At 44.0% G+C, this 15,011-nt stretch overlaps 1 protein-coding gene across 2 annotated transcripts in view; it reads left to right on the top strand.

The window, feature by feature from the left end:
* The window catches only part of colec12 (collectin sub-family member 12), a 75,626-nt gene extending 61,116 nt beyond the window's left edge, over positions 1-14,510 (top strand). The window contains exons 5-10 of one of the 2 annotated variants that reach the window (XM_080503791.1): positions 856-1,899; positions 2,003-2,566; positions 2,719-2,861; positions 2,955-3,064; positions 3,153-3,295; positions 10,365-14,510. In XM_080503791.1, the coding sequence (XP_080359917.1) occupies positions 856-1,899; positions 2,003-2,566; positions 2,719-2,861; positions 2,955-3,064; positions 3,153-3,295; positions 10,365-10,384 (2,024 nt within the window). In that variant the 3' untranslated portion in view covers positions 10,385-14,510. Of the gene's footprint in view, positions 1-855; positions 1,900-2,002; positions 2,567-2,718; positions 2,862-2,954; positions 3,065-3,152; positions 3,296-4,630; positions 4,798-10,364 lie in introns of those variants that run through there. The other variant, XM_080503790.1, reaches the window with a different exon arrangement.
* The last annotated feature ends 501 nt before the right edge of the window (positions 14,511-15,011 follow it).

The raw sequence follows: 15,011 nt of genomic DNA, 5'->3' as shown, positions 1-15,011 counted from the left end.
CTAGCAGAACAACTAGCAGAACATCTAGCAGAACAACTAGCAGAACAACGAGCAGAACATCTAGCAGAACATCTAGCAGAACAACTAGCAGAACAACTAGCAGAACAACTAGCAGAACAACTAGCAGAACATCTAGCAGAACAACTAGCAGAACAACAAGCAGAACAACTAGCAGAACATCTAGCAGAACATCTAGCAGAACAACTAGCAGAACAACTAGCAGAACAACTAGCAGAACAACTAGCAGAACTTCTCACTGTTTAAAGTTTTGAATGTTACTGTGTTAAGTTTTTAAAAATGCACATCCCAGTGAGTCATTTGCACTTTTTCTGTTTTGAGAATCACAATTCATAAACTAAACTTGTAAACTGCTTTAAGTTGTTCTCAGCTCATTTTATTAATTTATTGTGATAATCAGGCGATTGTATGCAGAATGCTGGTGCAGCAACTCATACAGTGGTTTATACAGATAAATAAATACATATTATCAGGTTCTCAATGGTAGTACAATTTGGGGGGGGGGGGCTGAAAAACATTCTGTCCTGTAGGGGGGGCATGACAGAAAATAATTGAGAACCACTGCCTCAGACACATGTCTGTTTATATGTGGTAGGAAACCAAACAGTGCTCACTCCACCATCATGTGGCCCTCTAAATGATCATGTTATAAAAAAACATTATTGAATTATGGTTGAGCAGCATTTCCATGTTGAGATCACAGGAAATCTTTCCCAGGCTATTGGCTTCCAACAAGATGCTCCAGTGACTCACATTGTCCCTGCACATCGAGGCAACTCCGCTTAAATTACATTGCTATACTTTGAATAACAACTTGTTTTTGTTTGATCTTTCCAGATAACCAGACAGGAGAGAAGTCAGGTAACACCACCAGTGAAATCAAGACCTTCAAGACAGACTTGGAGGCATTGCAGAACCAGCTGAATGACATCGCTGTTAGAACAACCAGTAACCGTGACATACTTGAGGAACTTCGGGTCACAGGAGATGACATGCAGAATGGCCACGTCTCCTTGCAGAGTTTTCTGGAGAGCAACACTGCCTGCCTACGAGGGGTCAACCAGACCCTGGCCTCTTACAGTGGGATGATTGATCACCTCCAAACTGACACCGTACGACTTCAGTCAGAGATCCAGGGGCAGCTCAAAAAGCAGAGCCAGACCCACATTAGCATAAGTGCCCTAAACATTACACAGACCCAGCAGCGGAGTCTTCTCAGCTCACTGCAGAAGACTGTTGAAGATGCAGGTCAGGTGGTTCAGAAACTGAAAAACGACTATCAGGTTCTACACCAAACTGCCCAACAGATGCGAGTTGACACTGAGTGGCTAAAAGAAAAGGTCCAGAACCTTCAAGTGCTGGCAGCTAACAACTCAGCCCTGGCGAGGTCCAACGGAGAAGCTTTAGATGACCTGGGACTTCAGCTCAGCACTCTTGCCAGCCAAATCCTAAACACCTCAGCTATCAGTGAGGGTCACGACCAAAGATTACGTCACCTTATGGACCGGCAGAGAGATTACGATAACACCACCTCTTACAGGTTCGAGGAAATGGAGGCACGATTAGACAGCCAAGAGAATGACATGGACCGTGTGACTGGAAATGTGAGTTTTGCTGCTCAGATTCTTGGCATCATCAGCTCAGACCTGAACGGCCTGAGGTCATGTGCTGAGACGGTGATGCACCACACGGACCTGCTGGTGGGACTGAATATGACTGTGACGGATGCCCAGGAAAATGACAGAGAGCTGCGCACCAAGCAAGATGAGTTGGCAGCCAGACTGGACCAAGAGGTCAGCAACCTGTCAATGGTGATGGAGGAGATGAAGCTTGTAGACAGCAAGCACTCACAACTCATCACCAACTTCACTATCCTAAGGGGTAAGAAAAAGCTGCAAATTTCTCCTTGAGCCTCTTTTTTTTTGTATTTGGCCTGTACATTCACTCGCAGGCAGTCGTCTCATGTGCTTTCATTCTGACTTAGGTCCACCAGGTTCAAAGGGCCCCAAAGGGGACAAAGGTCCACAAGGACCAGTAGGCCAGTCTGGACCTAAAGGAGATAAAGGAGACAAAGGGTTAACGGGAATGGTGGGACCCAAAGGAGAGAAAGGTATGGCTGGTCCTCCGGGTATTACCGGTCCAAAAGGCACAGCTGGAACTCGAGGTCTTCCAGGAACTAAAGGATCGAGAGGGCCTGGAGGTCGATCTGGGAACCCTGGAGAGAAAGGAGACCCTGGGTTGCCAGGGCTTCCAGGTAGGGATGGACAGCCAGGGATGGCAGGATCACAGGGGTCACAGGGTCCCAGGGGAGCAGCAGGACCTGCAGGTTTAGAGGGGCCTCGTGGGCCTGTTGGACCGATTGGGCCTCCTGGTCCACCTGGTCTACCAGGGTTGCCAGCTCAATTACCTCCAGTAGTAATAAAACCACGTCAGCCCACCCAGGTCACTGTGGTCTCTGAGAAGCCCAAACAATCTGAAAGCACAGAGGATGCACAGGGCTCGGTATCCCGGCAAGTCCAGACCCCTGCTACTCCTACCTCATCACTGGGTGAGTCAATGATTCTCTACATGTAGGAAACTGGTTGTCACTTCTTACATTTATGCAATTCTTTCTACAAACACTACCTTATGTCATCCAACAAACAACTGCAGTGGTTTTACTTGAGTAATTAGTCACATTATCTGTATGAACTTTTCCAGGTTGTATGAGTGAGTTCAGGAAGTATGGAAACAGCTGCTATTACTTCTCCTCTGGTGCTCAGAGACTCAACTTTGATGAGGCCAATCAGTTTTGTACAAACAAATCAGCTCATATGCTCATTATTAATGACAATGAGGAACAGGTACATAACAGTCAACACATTTGTACAATTTGTACGGTTACAAAAAATTAGACAAACTAAATTTAAATGGTTTTGATGCTCTTTCATCTTTAGCAATTCATTAAAAACGCGATCACAGGAAAAGGTTATTTCTGGCTGGGACTGACTGACAGGGAAGAAGAAAACATCTGGAAGTGGGTGGATGGGACTTTACCCATTTTTAAGTGAGTGACAAATTTGTGAAGGTATCTGATGTCTGACACGATCGCAGCCTCCCGAAGTTTAAGTTATTGCCCTTGTGATTGTTACCAGGAAATGGAAGCCAGGCCAACCTGATAATTGGACCCACGGTCATGAAGACGGCGAGGACTGCGCAGGCCTCATCCACAATGCCAACTGGAATGATTTCTACTGCACTGATCGCATCGGTTTCATCTGTGAATGTTCATCTGACTGTAAGTATTTTTTGCAAGATGAAGTATTGAATATACAAAGTCATAAAATCAAACACCAAATGTAGCACTCTGTTAGACAGTCTTGTCCCCAAGATTATCTTTACAACGTGTGACAGGTAATCATTTCACACAATAAGCAAAGCGTTGTACTACATCAGTATCATCATTGGTATCGTTGGGATAGCAACATTTCCAATAAACTTTCTGCAAAAGACAAAGTGACAAACTGCAATGGTGTTTACATGAACTTTGCATTCAAGCATCCACTTCATTATTGCAACATTAGTGTAGATTAAAACCTGATGACAACAAGTCAGAAGCACGAAAATCAAGAAATATTACTAAAAACTACAAAGTCAATAAGCTGAAACACTGCTGGATTAAAGTATGGACACACATGTGATTATTAAAATAAGAAAACTAACCAATAAATTACATTCAAATATAGAACAATCACTGCCATTAAAAATGAAAAATTCCAAAGCTAAAAGATCAACATCAAATATGGAAAATGGATATGACTGATTATGGTTAGTTACTTAAGTTAGTTAATATTTCTTTCCAAAATATAACAATACTGGAGCCATTTTGCCCTGCCCATATCTGAAAAAAAATTCAAATGTAAACTTTCCCTAGGCCTCATTTTTGTGCCAAATTTGGTGAGGTTTTGTTTTACATGTTCAAGCTATTCATTTGGTAAAAAAAAAAATTTCTCATCATAATTTAAGCTGCAAGAACTTTGAATGGCACTATCGCAGCAACACATCACCAGTAGGGTAAAACTAGGGTCAAAAGTACAGCAAAACTAAGCGGTCTCACGACAGTCTAACTCAGCATCACGTTCTATATTAGTGGTTGAACAATCCAATGCTAGATGAATTCTGATTCACATTGCTAAGAATGCTTGGCCGCCACAAGCCAGTTCTCCAATAATAGAGATCCTGAGCTGGATTAGACCTTCGTGAGACAGGTTAGTTTTACCCTACTGATGATGTGTTGTTGCAGTTGTTGCAATAGTAATTCTATTGTGCCTGTCGAGGTTTTGTGCATGTTTGCCTCACTTCTTGTTTCTAGCAGGTGCCACTATGCCCGATTGTTGTAACCATCTTATTGCTGTGATCAGAATTAGGGTACGTCTGAAATGTCCCTCCTTCTCTATCGACTTTCACTTAACACCGGAAGTGTTTTGTCTAGCGGCCATGATAAGGATTGTCTGAATTCTCAATAAGCAAAGGAATGGAGGCTTGTTGCTTGTTGTCTCCTTTAGCATAGGATAGCACTGATGCATGCTTTCGCAAAGGAGGTGAGTTCATGCTCCCCCACGATTCCTTGCAGCGACAACATTTAAAGGGACCCGCTCATCTGAGCATTTGTGGAAAATCACGATGGTGGAAAAAGGACGCAGATCGTGTAAGTTACTAAAGCAATCATCTGCATTGAACAATTGTACATCATCTAAAACCCAAATGCACTTTTAAAGTCCATTTTCGGAAACTTGTAGTTCTTTCCCGCCACGGAAGAGGTCACTACTTGCTGCCATCTTATTATAACGTCACTGAGTGAAAGTGCGGTCCGACTGCCACACTGACGTGATCACCTTTCACTAACTACTTTAGGAAGCCTTCTAACACCTTTCTTTAACCCTGTGACGTCATCCACGGGGTAAGTGAAGGTTGATAGATAAGGAGAAAGGAGGGACTTTTCGGACATACCCTCAGACTCTCATGCAATGTAGAACGTTTCCCTCCCTTCCTGTCTCCATTTCATTTAATTTCTGGGATAAACCCCTTGAGATGCAGCATCTTGTTTTCAAGGGGGTCCCTGATAATTTACAAAAAAATAGGAGCACAAAACAGAAGCAGCTGTAAATGAAACTAATAGACTACAAACCATATCATATAAAAAAACAATGCAAAATAACGAACCTCACACACACAATCCCACCAATGACACTCATACCCAAACACACTAGGCTCTCACATGTCAATAGTTATATCAGTTTGAACAAAAAGAGAAATAAATACATAAATAAATAAACAAATACACAAATACATACATACATACATACATACATACATACATACATACATACATACATACATACATACATACATACATACATAAACTAATGAATATAAGATATAATAAAAAAAAGAATCAGAAACTGTTACAAACATTCTCAAGGTATTGTACAATAGAGTTTTTGAACATATTAAGGGAAATTATAGAGCGGACAGAGGCGGGAAGAGTATTGCAGTCAAAGGGGGCTTCATATTTAAATGAAAAATCACCAATTTTTTATTTATTTTTTGTTCTTGGGACGATAAGGGCGCCGTCCTAGCGGCAGCCTGTTGCAGCAGCTCCTGGTCTATTTTCAGTACGTTTGTATTTATTGCTATTTTTTTGCACTGTCCTGCGCATCTGCGCATCTTCGTATCTTGCAAAGCACAACGGCAAGATGCTTTTCCAACAGTTTGGACACTTTTTCTTCTTTTTAATTGCACTCGGGTCTCTTGGGATCACTGGGAGTCATGCCTGCAACACCGCCGGCATTGTTTACACTCGCGACCAGCTGATGGCCCTCAGGCGCCCGACCCTCTTGGCCGGAGAGAGACCCGCCGTACCGGAGGAGCTAAAGAGGAGACGGCGAGGCTGCAGAGCGGGGCTTAAACGGAAGGTGAAAAAGAGACGGTTTAAGCCACACATCCCCGCAGTCATCACGGGAAACGTACGCTCTCTGGCAAACAAAATGGACGAACTGGAAGCGCTCGTCAGGACGCAGAGGGAGAACAGAGAGTCCAGTATGATGTGCTTCACGGAGACGTGGCTGCACGAGCAGACACCGGACTCTAACGTCACCATTCCCGGCTTCCAGACGGTCCGAGCGGACAGAGACAGCACAGCGACCGGTAAGAAGAAAGGAGGGGGACTCGCAGTACTCGTAAACAACAGGTGGTGTCACCCGGAGCACGTCACCGTTAAAGAGACAGTCTGCAGCCGGGACGTCGAGCTCGTCGCCGTCGGACTTCGTCCTTATTATCTGCCGAGGGAGTTTACCTGTGTCATCGTCATCACTGTTTATATTCCTCCATCTGGTAATGCTGAAGCAGCGTGCGATACCATCCACACTGTGACTGCTAGACTGCAAACCAAACACCCCGGGGCCTTCATCATCATCACAGGTGACTTCAACCATGCTTCTCTCTCATCCACTCTCACTACCTTCTACCACTTTGTGACATGCACCACCCGTGAACATAAGACTTTGGACCTGCTGTACGCAAATGCTAAGGATGCGTACAGCTCCACTGCCCTGCCACCACTGGGCAGGTCAGACCACAACCTAGTCCTGCTCTCATCATCATGCCAGCCTGTGGTTCAGCAGCACCCAGTCATAGTGAGGACGGTGAGGAAATGGTCTCCTGAGGCCATGGAGACAATGCGTGGAGCGCTGGAGGCCACAGACTGGGATGCTCTGTATGAGCCACATGGCGAAGACATCGATGGCCTGACTGACTGTGTCTCTGAGTACATTGGGTTCTGCATAGACAACACCGTCCCCACTAAAGAGGTCCGCTGCTACCCCAACAACAAACCGTGGGGAACCAGCGACCTGAAGGCCCTTCTTAATGAAAAGAAGAAGGCATTCAGATCTGGGGACAGAGCAGAACTCAAACGGGTACAAAGGGAACTGAAACGCAGCATCAGGGAGAGCAAGGACACCTTCAGACGAAAACTGGAACACAAACTGGAGGAAAACAACAGCAGGGACGTCTGGAGTGGGATGAGAGAGACCCCCGGCTTCCAGCGGAGAGGTGGGAATGCAGCTGAGGGGGAGGAACGACGCGCCAACGAGTTGAACACATTCTTCAATAGGTTCAACACCTCCACGCCCGGCGGCCCCTCTACTGCTCCTACTAGCTACAACCCCCCACCTCCCCCCACCACCCCCTGCCATACACCACCCCCATCACCCCTAACACCTCCCTGCCCCCTGTTGACATCCACCACAGACCTTTTCACACCTCCCACCAACTGGACATCCTTCCAGCCACCACAGCTCCCCACCACCTCCTGCGGTGGACACCCCCCTGCCCCACCCTCATCACCTCCAACTCATCCACCTTCCACCTCAGACACTGCCATATCCTCCACCCCCCCGTCTGGACTCCACATCACATCCAGCCAGGTGAGGAGAGAGCTGGAGAGGCTCAAACAGAGGAAAGCTGCCGGACCGCATCAGCCCTCGTGTGTTGAAGGCGTGTTCCATCAGCCCTCGCGTGTTGAAGGCGTGTTCCATCAGCCCTCGCGTGTTGAAGGCGTGTTCCATCAGCCCTCGCGTGTTGAAGGCGTGTTCCATCAGCCCTCGCGTGTTGAAGGCGTGTTCCAGCCAGCTCTGTGGAGTTCTGCAGCACCTCTTCAACCTGAGCCTACACCTTCAGAGAGTGCCAGTGCTCTGGAAAACATCCTGCCTGGTCCCCGTGCCCAAAAAAGGACGCCCTGCTGCACTGAAGGACTACAGGCCGGTGGCACTGACCTCTCATATTATGAAGGTCATGGAGAGACTGGTCCTGGCACACCTCAGACCACTGGTGTGCCCATCGCAAGACCCCCTGCAGTTTGCATATCAGCCCCATGTTGGGGTTGATGATGCAATCATCTACCTGCTGCAGAAGGCGTATTCCTCCCTGGACAGACCCAACTCCTCGGTCAGGATCATGTTCTTCCACTTCTCCAGCGCCTTCAACACCATCCAGCCCAGACTGCTGAAGGCCAAACTGGAGAACATGCAGGTTGGTGCTCCCCTCATCACTTGGGTGGACGACTATCTGACGGGCAGACCGCAGTTTGTGAGATTACAGAACTGTGTGTCTGGTGGTCTGATCAGTAACATCGGGGCCCCCCAGGGAACTGTACTGTCCCCCTTCCTCTTCACCACATACACATCTGACTTTAAGTACTGCACTGAGTCGTGTCATCTGCAAAAATTCTCTGATGACACGGCCATTGTGGGGTGTGTTGGGGGCGGGGGGGAGGCGGAGTACAGGGTCCTGGTGGAGCGATTTGTGAAGTTGTGTGGGGAGAACCACCTGTTGCTGAACGTGGAGAAGACCAGGGACATGGTGGTGGACTTCAGGAGGAACAAGCCCCTGCTCTCTCCAGTCAGCATCAGTGGGAAGGACGTGGACTTAGTGGACTCCTATAAGTACCTGGGTGTCACACTGGACAATAAACTGGACTGGTCCACCAACATACAGGTTCTACAAGAAGGGCCTGAGCCGGCTTTACTTCCTGAGGAGGCTCAGGTCCTTTAATGTCTGTAACAAGATGCTGCAGATGTTCTATCAGTCTGTTGTCGCAAGCACCATCTTTTTTGCTGCGGTGTCCTGGGGTGTCCTGGGGTGTCCTGGGGTGCCCTGGGGTGTCCTGTGGTGTCCTGGGGTGTCCTGGGGTGTCCTGGGGTGCCCTGGGGTGTCCTGTGGTGTCCTGGGGTGTCCTGGGGTGTCCTGGGGTGCGGGCATCAAGGCAAAGGTCGCCAACAGACTGAACAAACTGATCAGGAAGGCAGAGTCTGTTGTTGGCTCCAAGCTGGTCACCTGGAGGAGGTGGTGGAGGACAGGATGCTGGCAAAACTGCTAGCAATCATGGACAATCCCTCCCCCCCCCCCCCCCCCCCCCCTCCACAAAACACTGGACAAGCTGAAGAGCAGCTTCAGCAAGAGACTGATTCAACCCCGCTGCTCGAAGGAACGCTACAGGAAGTCGTTCCTCCCCACGGCAACAAGACTTTTTAACTCGTCTACCTCCGCCAGAGCCTCATTATAGTTACTCACGCTCATTTCTTAAGTTATGTCCTACCCAGATATTTCTATATTTCTATATTTGTATATTTGTATATTTTTATTCCCTACTTTTTATATTCTATTCCATTGTATTTTATAAACCAGAATGCTGCAACAAAACAATTTCCCTTCAGGGATTAATAAAGTCATCTATCTATCTATCTATCTATCTATCTATCTATCTATCTATCTATCTATCTATCTAAAGAATGTTTAAGATGCATGTCTCACATTATTGATAGATCTGAAACGAATTAAATATTGTTTCAAGTAGTCAGGATAATTAAAATGTATGCATTTAAAAATAAAATCAGGTGGTACTATACCCAATGACTGTGTCTCTTGAAATGGATCAGATGTGGAATCTTGTGCGGAAACTATGATGCAACATATCAAGTTGAAATCAACCTGATCATGTACAGGCCCTTAGCATTACACTTCCTGTTCCATGGCATTCTTGACCATTGCCATGCCCTCAAAAGGCATTATGACAGAGAGTCATCATATTGTTGTGATGAGGGCCGGACTCTGATATTAGATTAAATAATAATAATAATAATAATAATAATAATAATAATAATAATAATAATAAGAAGAAGAAGAAGAAGAAGAAGAAGAAGAAGAAGAAGAAGAAGAAGAAGAAGAAGAAGAAGAAGAAGAAGAAGAAGAAGAAGAAGCATCATCATCATCATCATCATCCTCATCATCATCATCATCATCATCATCATCATCATCATCATCATCATCATCATCATCATCATCATAAGGGTCCTATGCACTGTCAGGGCTCGGACCCTAACGCCTTTAGATACAATGGGGTCCTTGCACCTTCAGTGCTCACGCACAAGTTATCAGTCTGTCCAGAGTGAAGGTTGAAACAAATCCTGCCAGCCTGATCTCTCCAGACAGGTTGTTGGAAAAATAAAAGAGACCGTAAAGGAGGGTCCTGCACTTTGATCATAGGGGATCAGCGCCTTTGAAAGTAATTACAAACATTTTGATTTGATTTCACTTCTAACGTAGAAGGAAAGAAGTTCAGAGTGAGGTGATGATGTCTGTTAAAACCTGTATAAAAGGTTTCAATCAATGTGTCTCCCTCTGTCTGTCTGTCTTTCTCTCTCTCTCTGTGTCTTTCTCTCTCAGAATTTGTCAATTTGCTGTAACTGTACATATCAGCCTGTGAGCGTCTCTGGAGTGTAAAACAATGCTGTTCATGTCTGTTCCAGTGGAAGCCCCAGTGTATTGACATCTGAGACTGCGAGTGAGGTGAAGAGGAGCTGCAGGATCAAACCAACTGAGTCCAGTGGTTTGTCACATGAAGACTGATTTGTCTTTAGAGGCACTTTACAACAGAGCCGTCCCACCACTGCATCGTCACTGCATCATCACCACATCATGCATCGCTGCATCGTCACCACATCACTGCATCATCACCACGTCATTGCATCACCACATCATGCATCACTGCATCCTCACCACATCACTGCATCATCACCATGTCACTGCATCATCCCCACATCACTGCATCACCACATCATGCATCACTGCATCCTCACCACATCACTGCATCACCACATCATGCATCACTGCATCCTCACCACATCACTGCATCACCACCATGTCACTGCATCATCCCCACATCACTGCATCACCACATCATGCATCACTGCATCCTCACCACATCACTGCATCACCACCATGTCACTGCATCATCCCCACATCACTGCATCACCACATCATGCATCACTGCATCCTCACCACATCACTGCATCATCCCCACATCACTGCATCATCCCCACATCACTGCATCATCCCTACATCACTGCATCATCCCTACATCACTGCATCATCCCCACATCACTGCATCATCCCCACATCACTGCATCCTCCCCACATCACTGCATCACCACATCATGCATCACTGCATCCTCCCCACATCACTGCATTGTCACCACTGCACTCTGCGTTGGAGAAAAGGCCTGACTATCATGTGTCACTGAGGCATTGTTTCAATGTCTGCTGCAGCTAACTGTTGTACATGAGAATCTACCAAAAGTTGTTTAATCAAGTGACATCAGGATTAAGTATCATACATTTTAACTCCTTTATTGCATTTCAATGTAAAATAAAAGATATCAGCATTATAATGAAACCTTTTGAAAAAGTGTTGCACAGACGCAAAACTGAACAGAAGGAAGCTCCAACACAAAAGATAAAGAAAACAAGGACAAGCTCAGAACAGAGGAGGCATTACTGAGCCGCTGTATTTAATTTGAGATATACCTTAACAATATGTTTTAGTTAATGTAGTCATTGATTGAGTAGGATTGTTGTCTCATTATGCCAAAACAATGAACGTAAACATGTTTATGATTGCATAATCAGTTGTCGTTGTCATATTATTGAAGTAGAGTAATGTGATGATAGAGGCCTGAGAAGTCGTGTGTAATCTGATTTCAATCACCAAGCACTGATGGTTTGGACCACAATAAAATGCAAAAGGAACTGTGTGGATATATATTCTCTCAAAAACATGCTGTCGTCAGCTTTTAAAAACTATATATTTTATGTTGCTTTCCTCCATTATCACCACTGTTGGAACATATTTTGTAGATGTACTTTAAAAGTAGTCATGGTTGCGTCATAAATCTTATGACATTATTATTTCTATTTGAATTCTGAATTGTTTACATATAATTGTTTACATATATATATATAGCTTCAATAGCGCTAAGCTTCCTTTTCTAAAAGTTGTGTCTGTCTGAGCGTTGGTAGTTTATCTTAGCTGATGAGTTGCTGTTTCTTCTCTTTATCATTGCGTGAATGACTTCAAATTCACTGTGTGAATGTCTTCCACATTAGTGATCCAAATCATTATTACTATTCTTCTCACTTCTTCCATGTTGTTTCTTCAACAATCTTCAACCAATTCCAAACATTTAAATATTAGAAGTTCATGAGATGATTGCTATGCTCTGTGCTTTTCAATATCTGTAACTGCTTCCGAATACATAAAAAAAAAACTGGGTGAAGCAGGACAGTGTCTGTTGCCATGGAGATATACGGGTGCCCAGATCAAAGGAGATCAGCATATGTTGCTATGGAGATGGTGAGATCAAACGATATCTCTTTTGATCTGCTGTGATCTCAGGGTCTCCATGGAAACAGGTGCTGATCTCCTTTGAGCTGCTTTAATCTCAGCACGAGAGATGCCATTAGATCGTGTTGTTTAGTCCTCTATGAACATCAAAATACACCAAGCCATGTGTCCAGTTTCAGAACTGCATGCATGATGTTTGCAGAAAATAAAACCCGGTGAAAATCAGTTTAGTATGCAGCAAGTTATCATTGATTAAAGTCTCTGACACTTCATTGCTCCTGTCAAGCAGATTAGACTGAGCGGAGCAGACGACTGGGGTAAGATGGCGGCACCACCGCTCGCCAGCGCCAATAGGGAGTCGTGGTCAATGCAGGGTCTGCTCTTTATTTTGATAACGGATAAAACCAGCAGACTGCAGTAATTCAACCTTATGGATGCCATTAAACCCAGAAGAAGAAGAACAAGAAGAAGAAGAAATGTATAATAATGTGCTACTATTACTTGAAAATTTCAAAGGAAATTTAGTGACACAAGTTTTTGAGAAAAGTTAAGAAACTACATACAAACAATAAAATAATTAAATGACTAAATAAACACAGATACAAATACACAGACAAACACATAACATTCTCAGCCAAGATTGTCAAGAGATGTCAGTGGGGAAATCCAAGATGGCGGTGTTGTAGGTGCCGCCATACTTGTTTACTGGTCGCCACCATCTTGAAATGGTGCAAGGCGCACCATGACCGGAAATGACGTGCCGGAAGTGACGTTCATAGAAGCGACATACACGAAGTGACGCGTAAGACCAAAAGCATAGGGAATTACATTTACGGAGGCCAGCCCACAGCAAGGTACATTCCGACTGCACCATTAACAGACCATTGTATGATTACACTCAATATTCAAGCCCATAATGCTTGTTCTAGGCATAAAGGTTATTGGAAATGTAATTCAAATCTCTTAAACGATACACAATACTGTTGAGAAACTGTTACTGCAATAAATGAGATTAACAATGATGTGCAATTCACCACTCACAGAGACAAATGGGAATTTCTGAAATTTAAGGTACGCCATATTTCTGTAATTAATGGTAAGCGATTGAGCAGGGAAAGTAAACAAAAGGAGATGGAAATTGTTAATGAAATTAACTCTGTCTGTCACAAACCTGTATGAAACGAAGGAGATAAACAAAGCTCCTCCTTTTACAGTCTTCCCTGGATAATATTTATACTACTAAGGCCACTGGTGCATAGTGGCCTTAGTGGTGGAAAAAAGAAGGCAAGAACGAAACACTGTTGAATCACTGTTAACTAATGAAAAACAAAACACAGACCCTAAAGAGTCTTCCCACAATAGCACTTTAATGATGTTCAAAGCACAGAAAAGTCGATTTAGTATAATATGGGTCTGTTAAGTTGCTCTTTCTAGCCTCGTTCCCTGTTTTGGTGTATTAAGTGTCATTTCTTGCCTTGTGAAAACTTTCTCCAGTAACTTTTGGTGTGTTAAGAGACGAATGTTATGACATTGAACTGTACCAGTAATTGTATCATACTGTATTAATGGATGTATAAAACGTGCTTGCTGCTGTCACATATATATAAACTTGATAGTGATTAAAGTTCATATTAGCCATTTCTCATCCCATGTTTGTATATATGTTTGTGTGTATATATATATATCAGACATGGGGAACAGGCTTTTTCTTTGTCTGACTTCTTTCCCCACATGAAGGAATCCAGACAATTTCTCATTCTATATAATCGTGTGCAACGAGGTGCTGGAAAATGTCTAGGAATTCATCTGTGCTGAGTCTCCATCCCTGTTTCCTCCCGTTGCCTTCACAGACATGATGTGCATGATGATTTTCTATGATGGACTCTGCAACTTTTTTTTCTCTCCCCGCTTTTTCAAAGGAACTATGTGTCTTTATGTGTAAAATTACATTACTATTTGTCCTTGGTCACTAAAATGTGAGTGAGAAATAATTTATTATAATAAAACAAGACAAGATGGCAGCGCGAGGCCCAGTGGCTCACTCGAGTTGCAATTTTGCAACTTTTCTTGCTCATTTCGGGGTTGTTTTCACGGAATACCTCCACCCTGACATCCTACACCTGACAGGAGGCTTCTGGATATTAGTCTACACATCCCCCATGGCTTCAACCCAGACCTTCAACTCATCGCTACTGGACCGGGTGGAAGCGCACGCCGACCCCATCGAGAGCGTAAACAAGCCAGCCATCCCTCGTTTCTGTTTGGTGAAGTGAGCCGCTCCGACATTTTTATGGTCGCTCGTATTGTGAACTTTACAGTAACGTCTTGGAGCAGAGTCAAGCTCTCAGTTTTTAAAATAAAGAACATTTTGAAACGATATGGTTTTCACGTTGTTTATCCAATATGGACTGATTAGAAACTGTCTTAACCTGCCTGTGTAGATATTTGATCCAACACGGATTTGGAATCTGTTACCTGCGAGTTATTGAGCCTAAATAAAGTTGTTTGTCTGTTATTTTCAATATGTGAATATTTTTAAAAAAACGACCGTTTAAATGTGCAGTAATTTTAACTACAGTAATTTTCAATAAATGTGTAATATTTTTCATAAAGAGCATAAAATTACTGTAATTTTGCTCAATAACTTCCAGGTCATGTGACCTATTGACTCCAAATCAGTGTTGGATCATATAACTCCTTATGATTAATGAGACACGTTTATTAAGCGTTTAATGCTTTTTATGAAAAATATTACAATTTATATGAAAATTCC

The sequence above is a fragment of the Blennius ocellaris genome (genome assembly GCF_963422515.1).
Source record: "Blennius ocellaris genome assembly, chromosome: 10".
Lineage (NCBI taxonomy): Eukaryota > Metazoa > Chordata > Actinopteri > Blenniiformes > Blenniidae > Blennius > Blennius ocellaris.
Note: the sequence above shows the minus strand (reverse complement) of the source record. Positions and strands in the feature narration are given on the sequence as shown.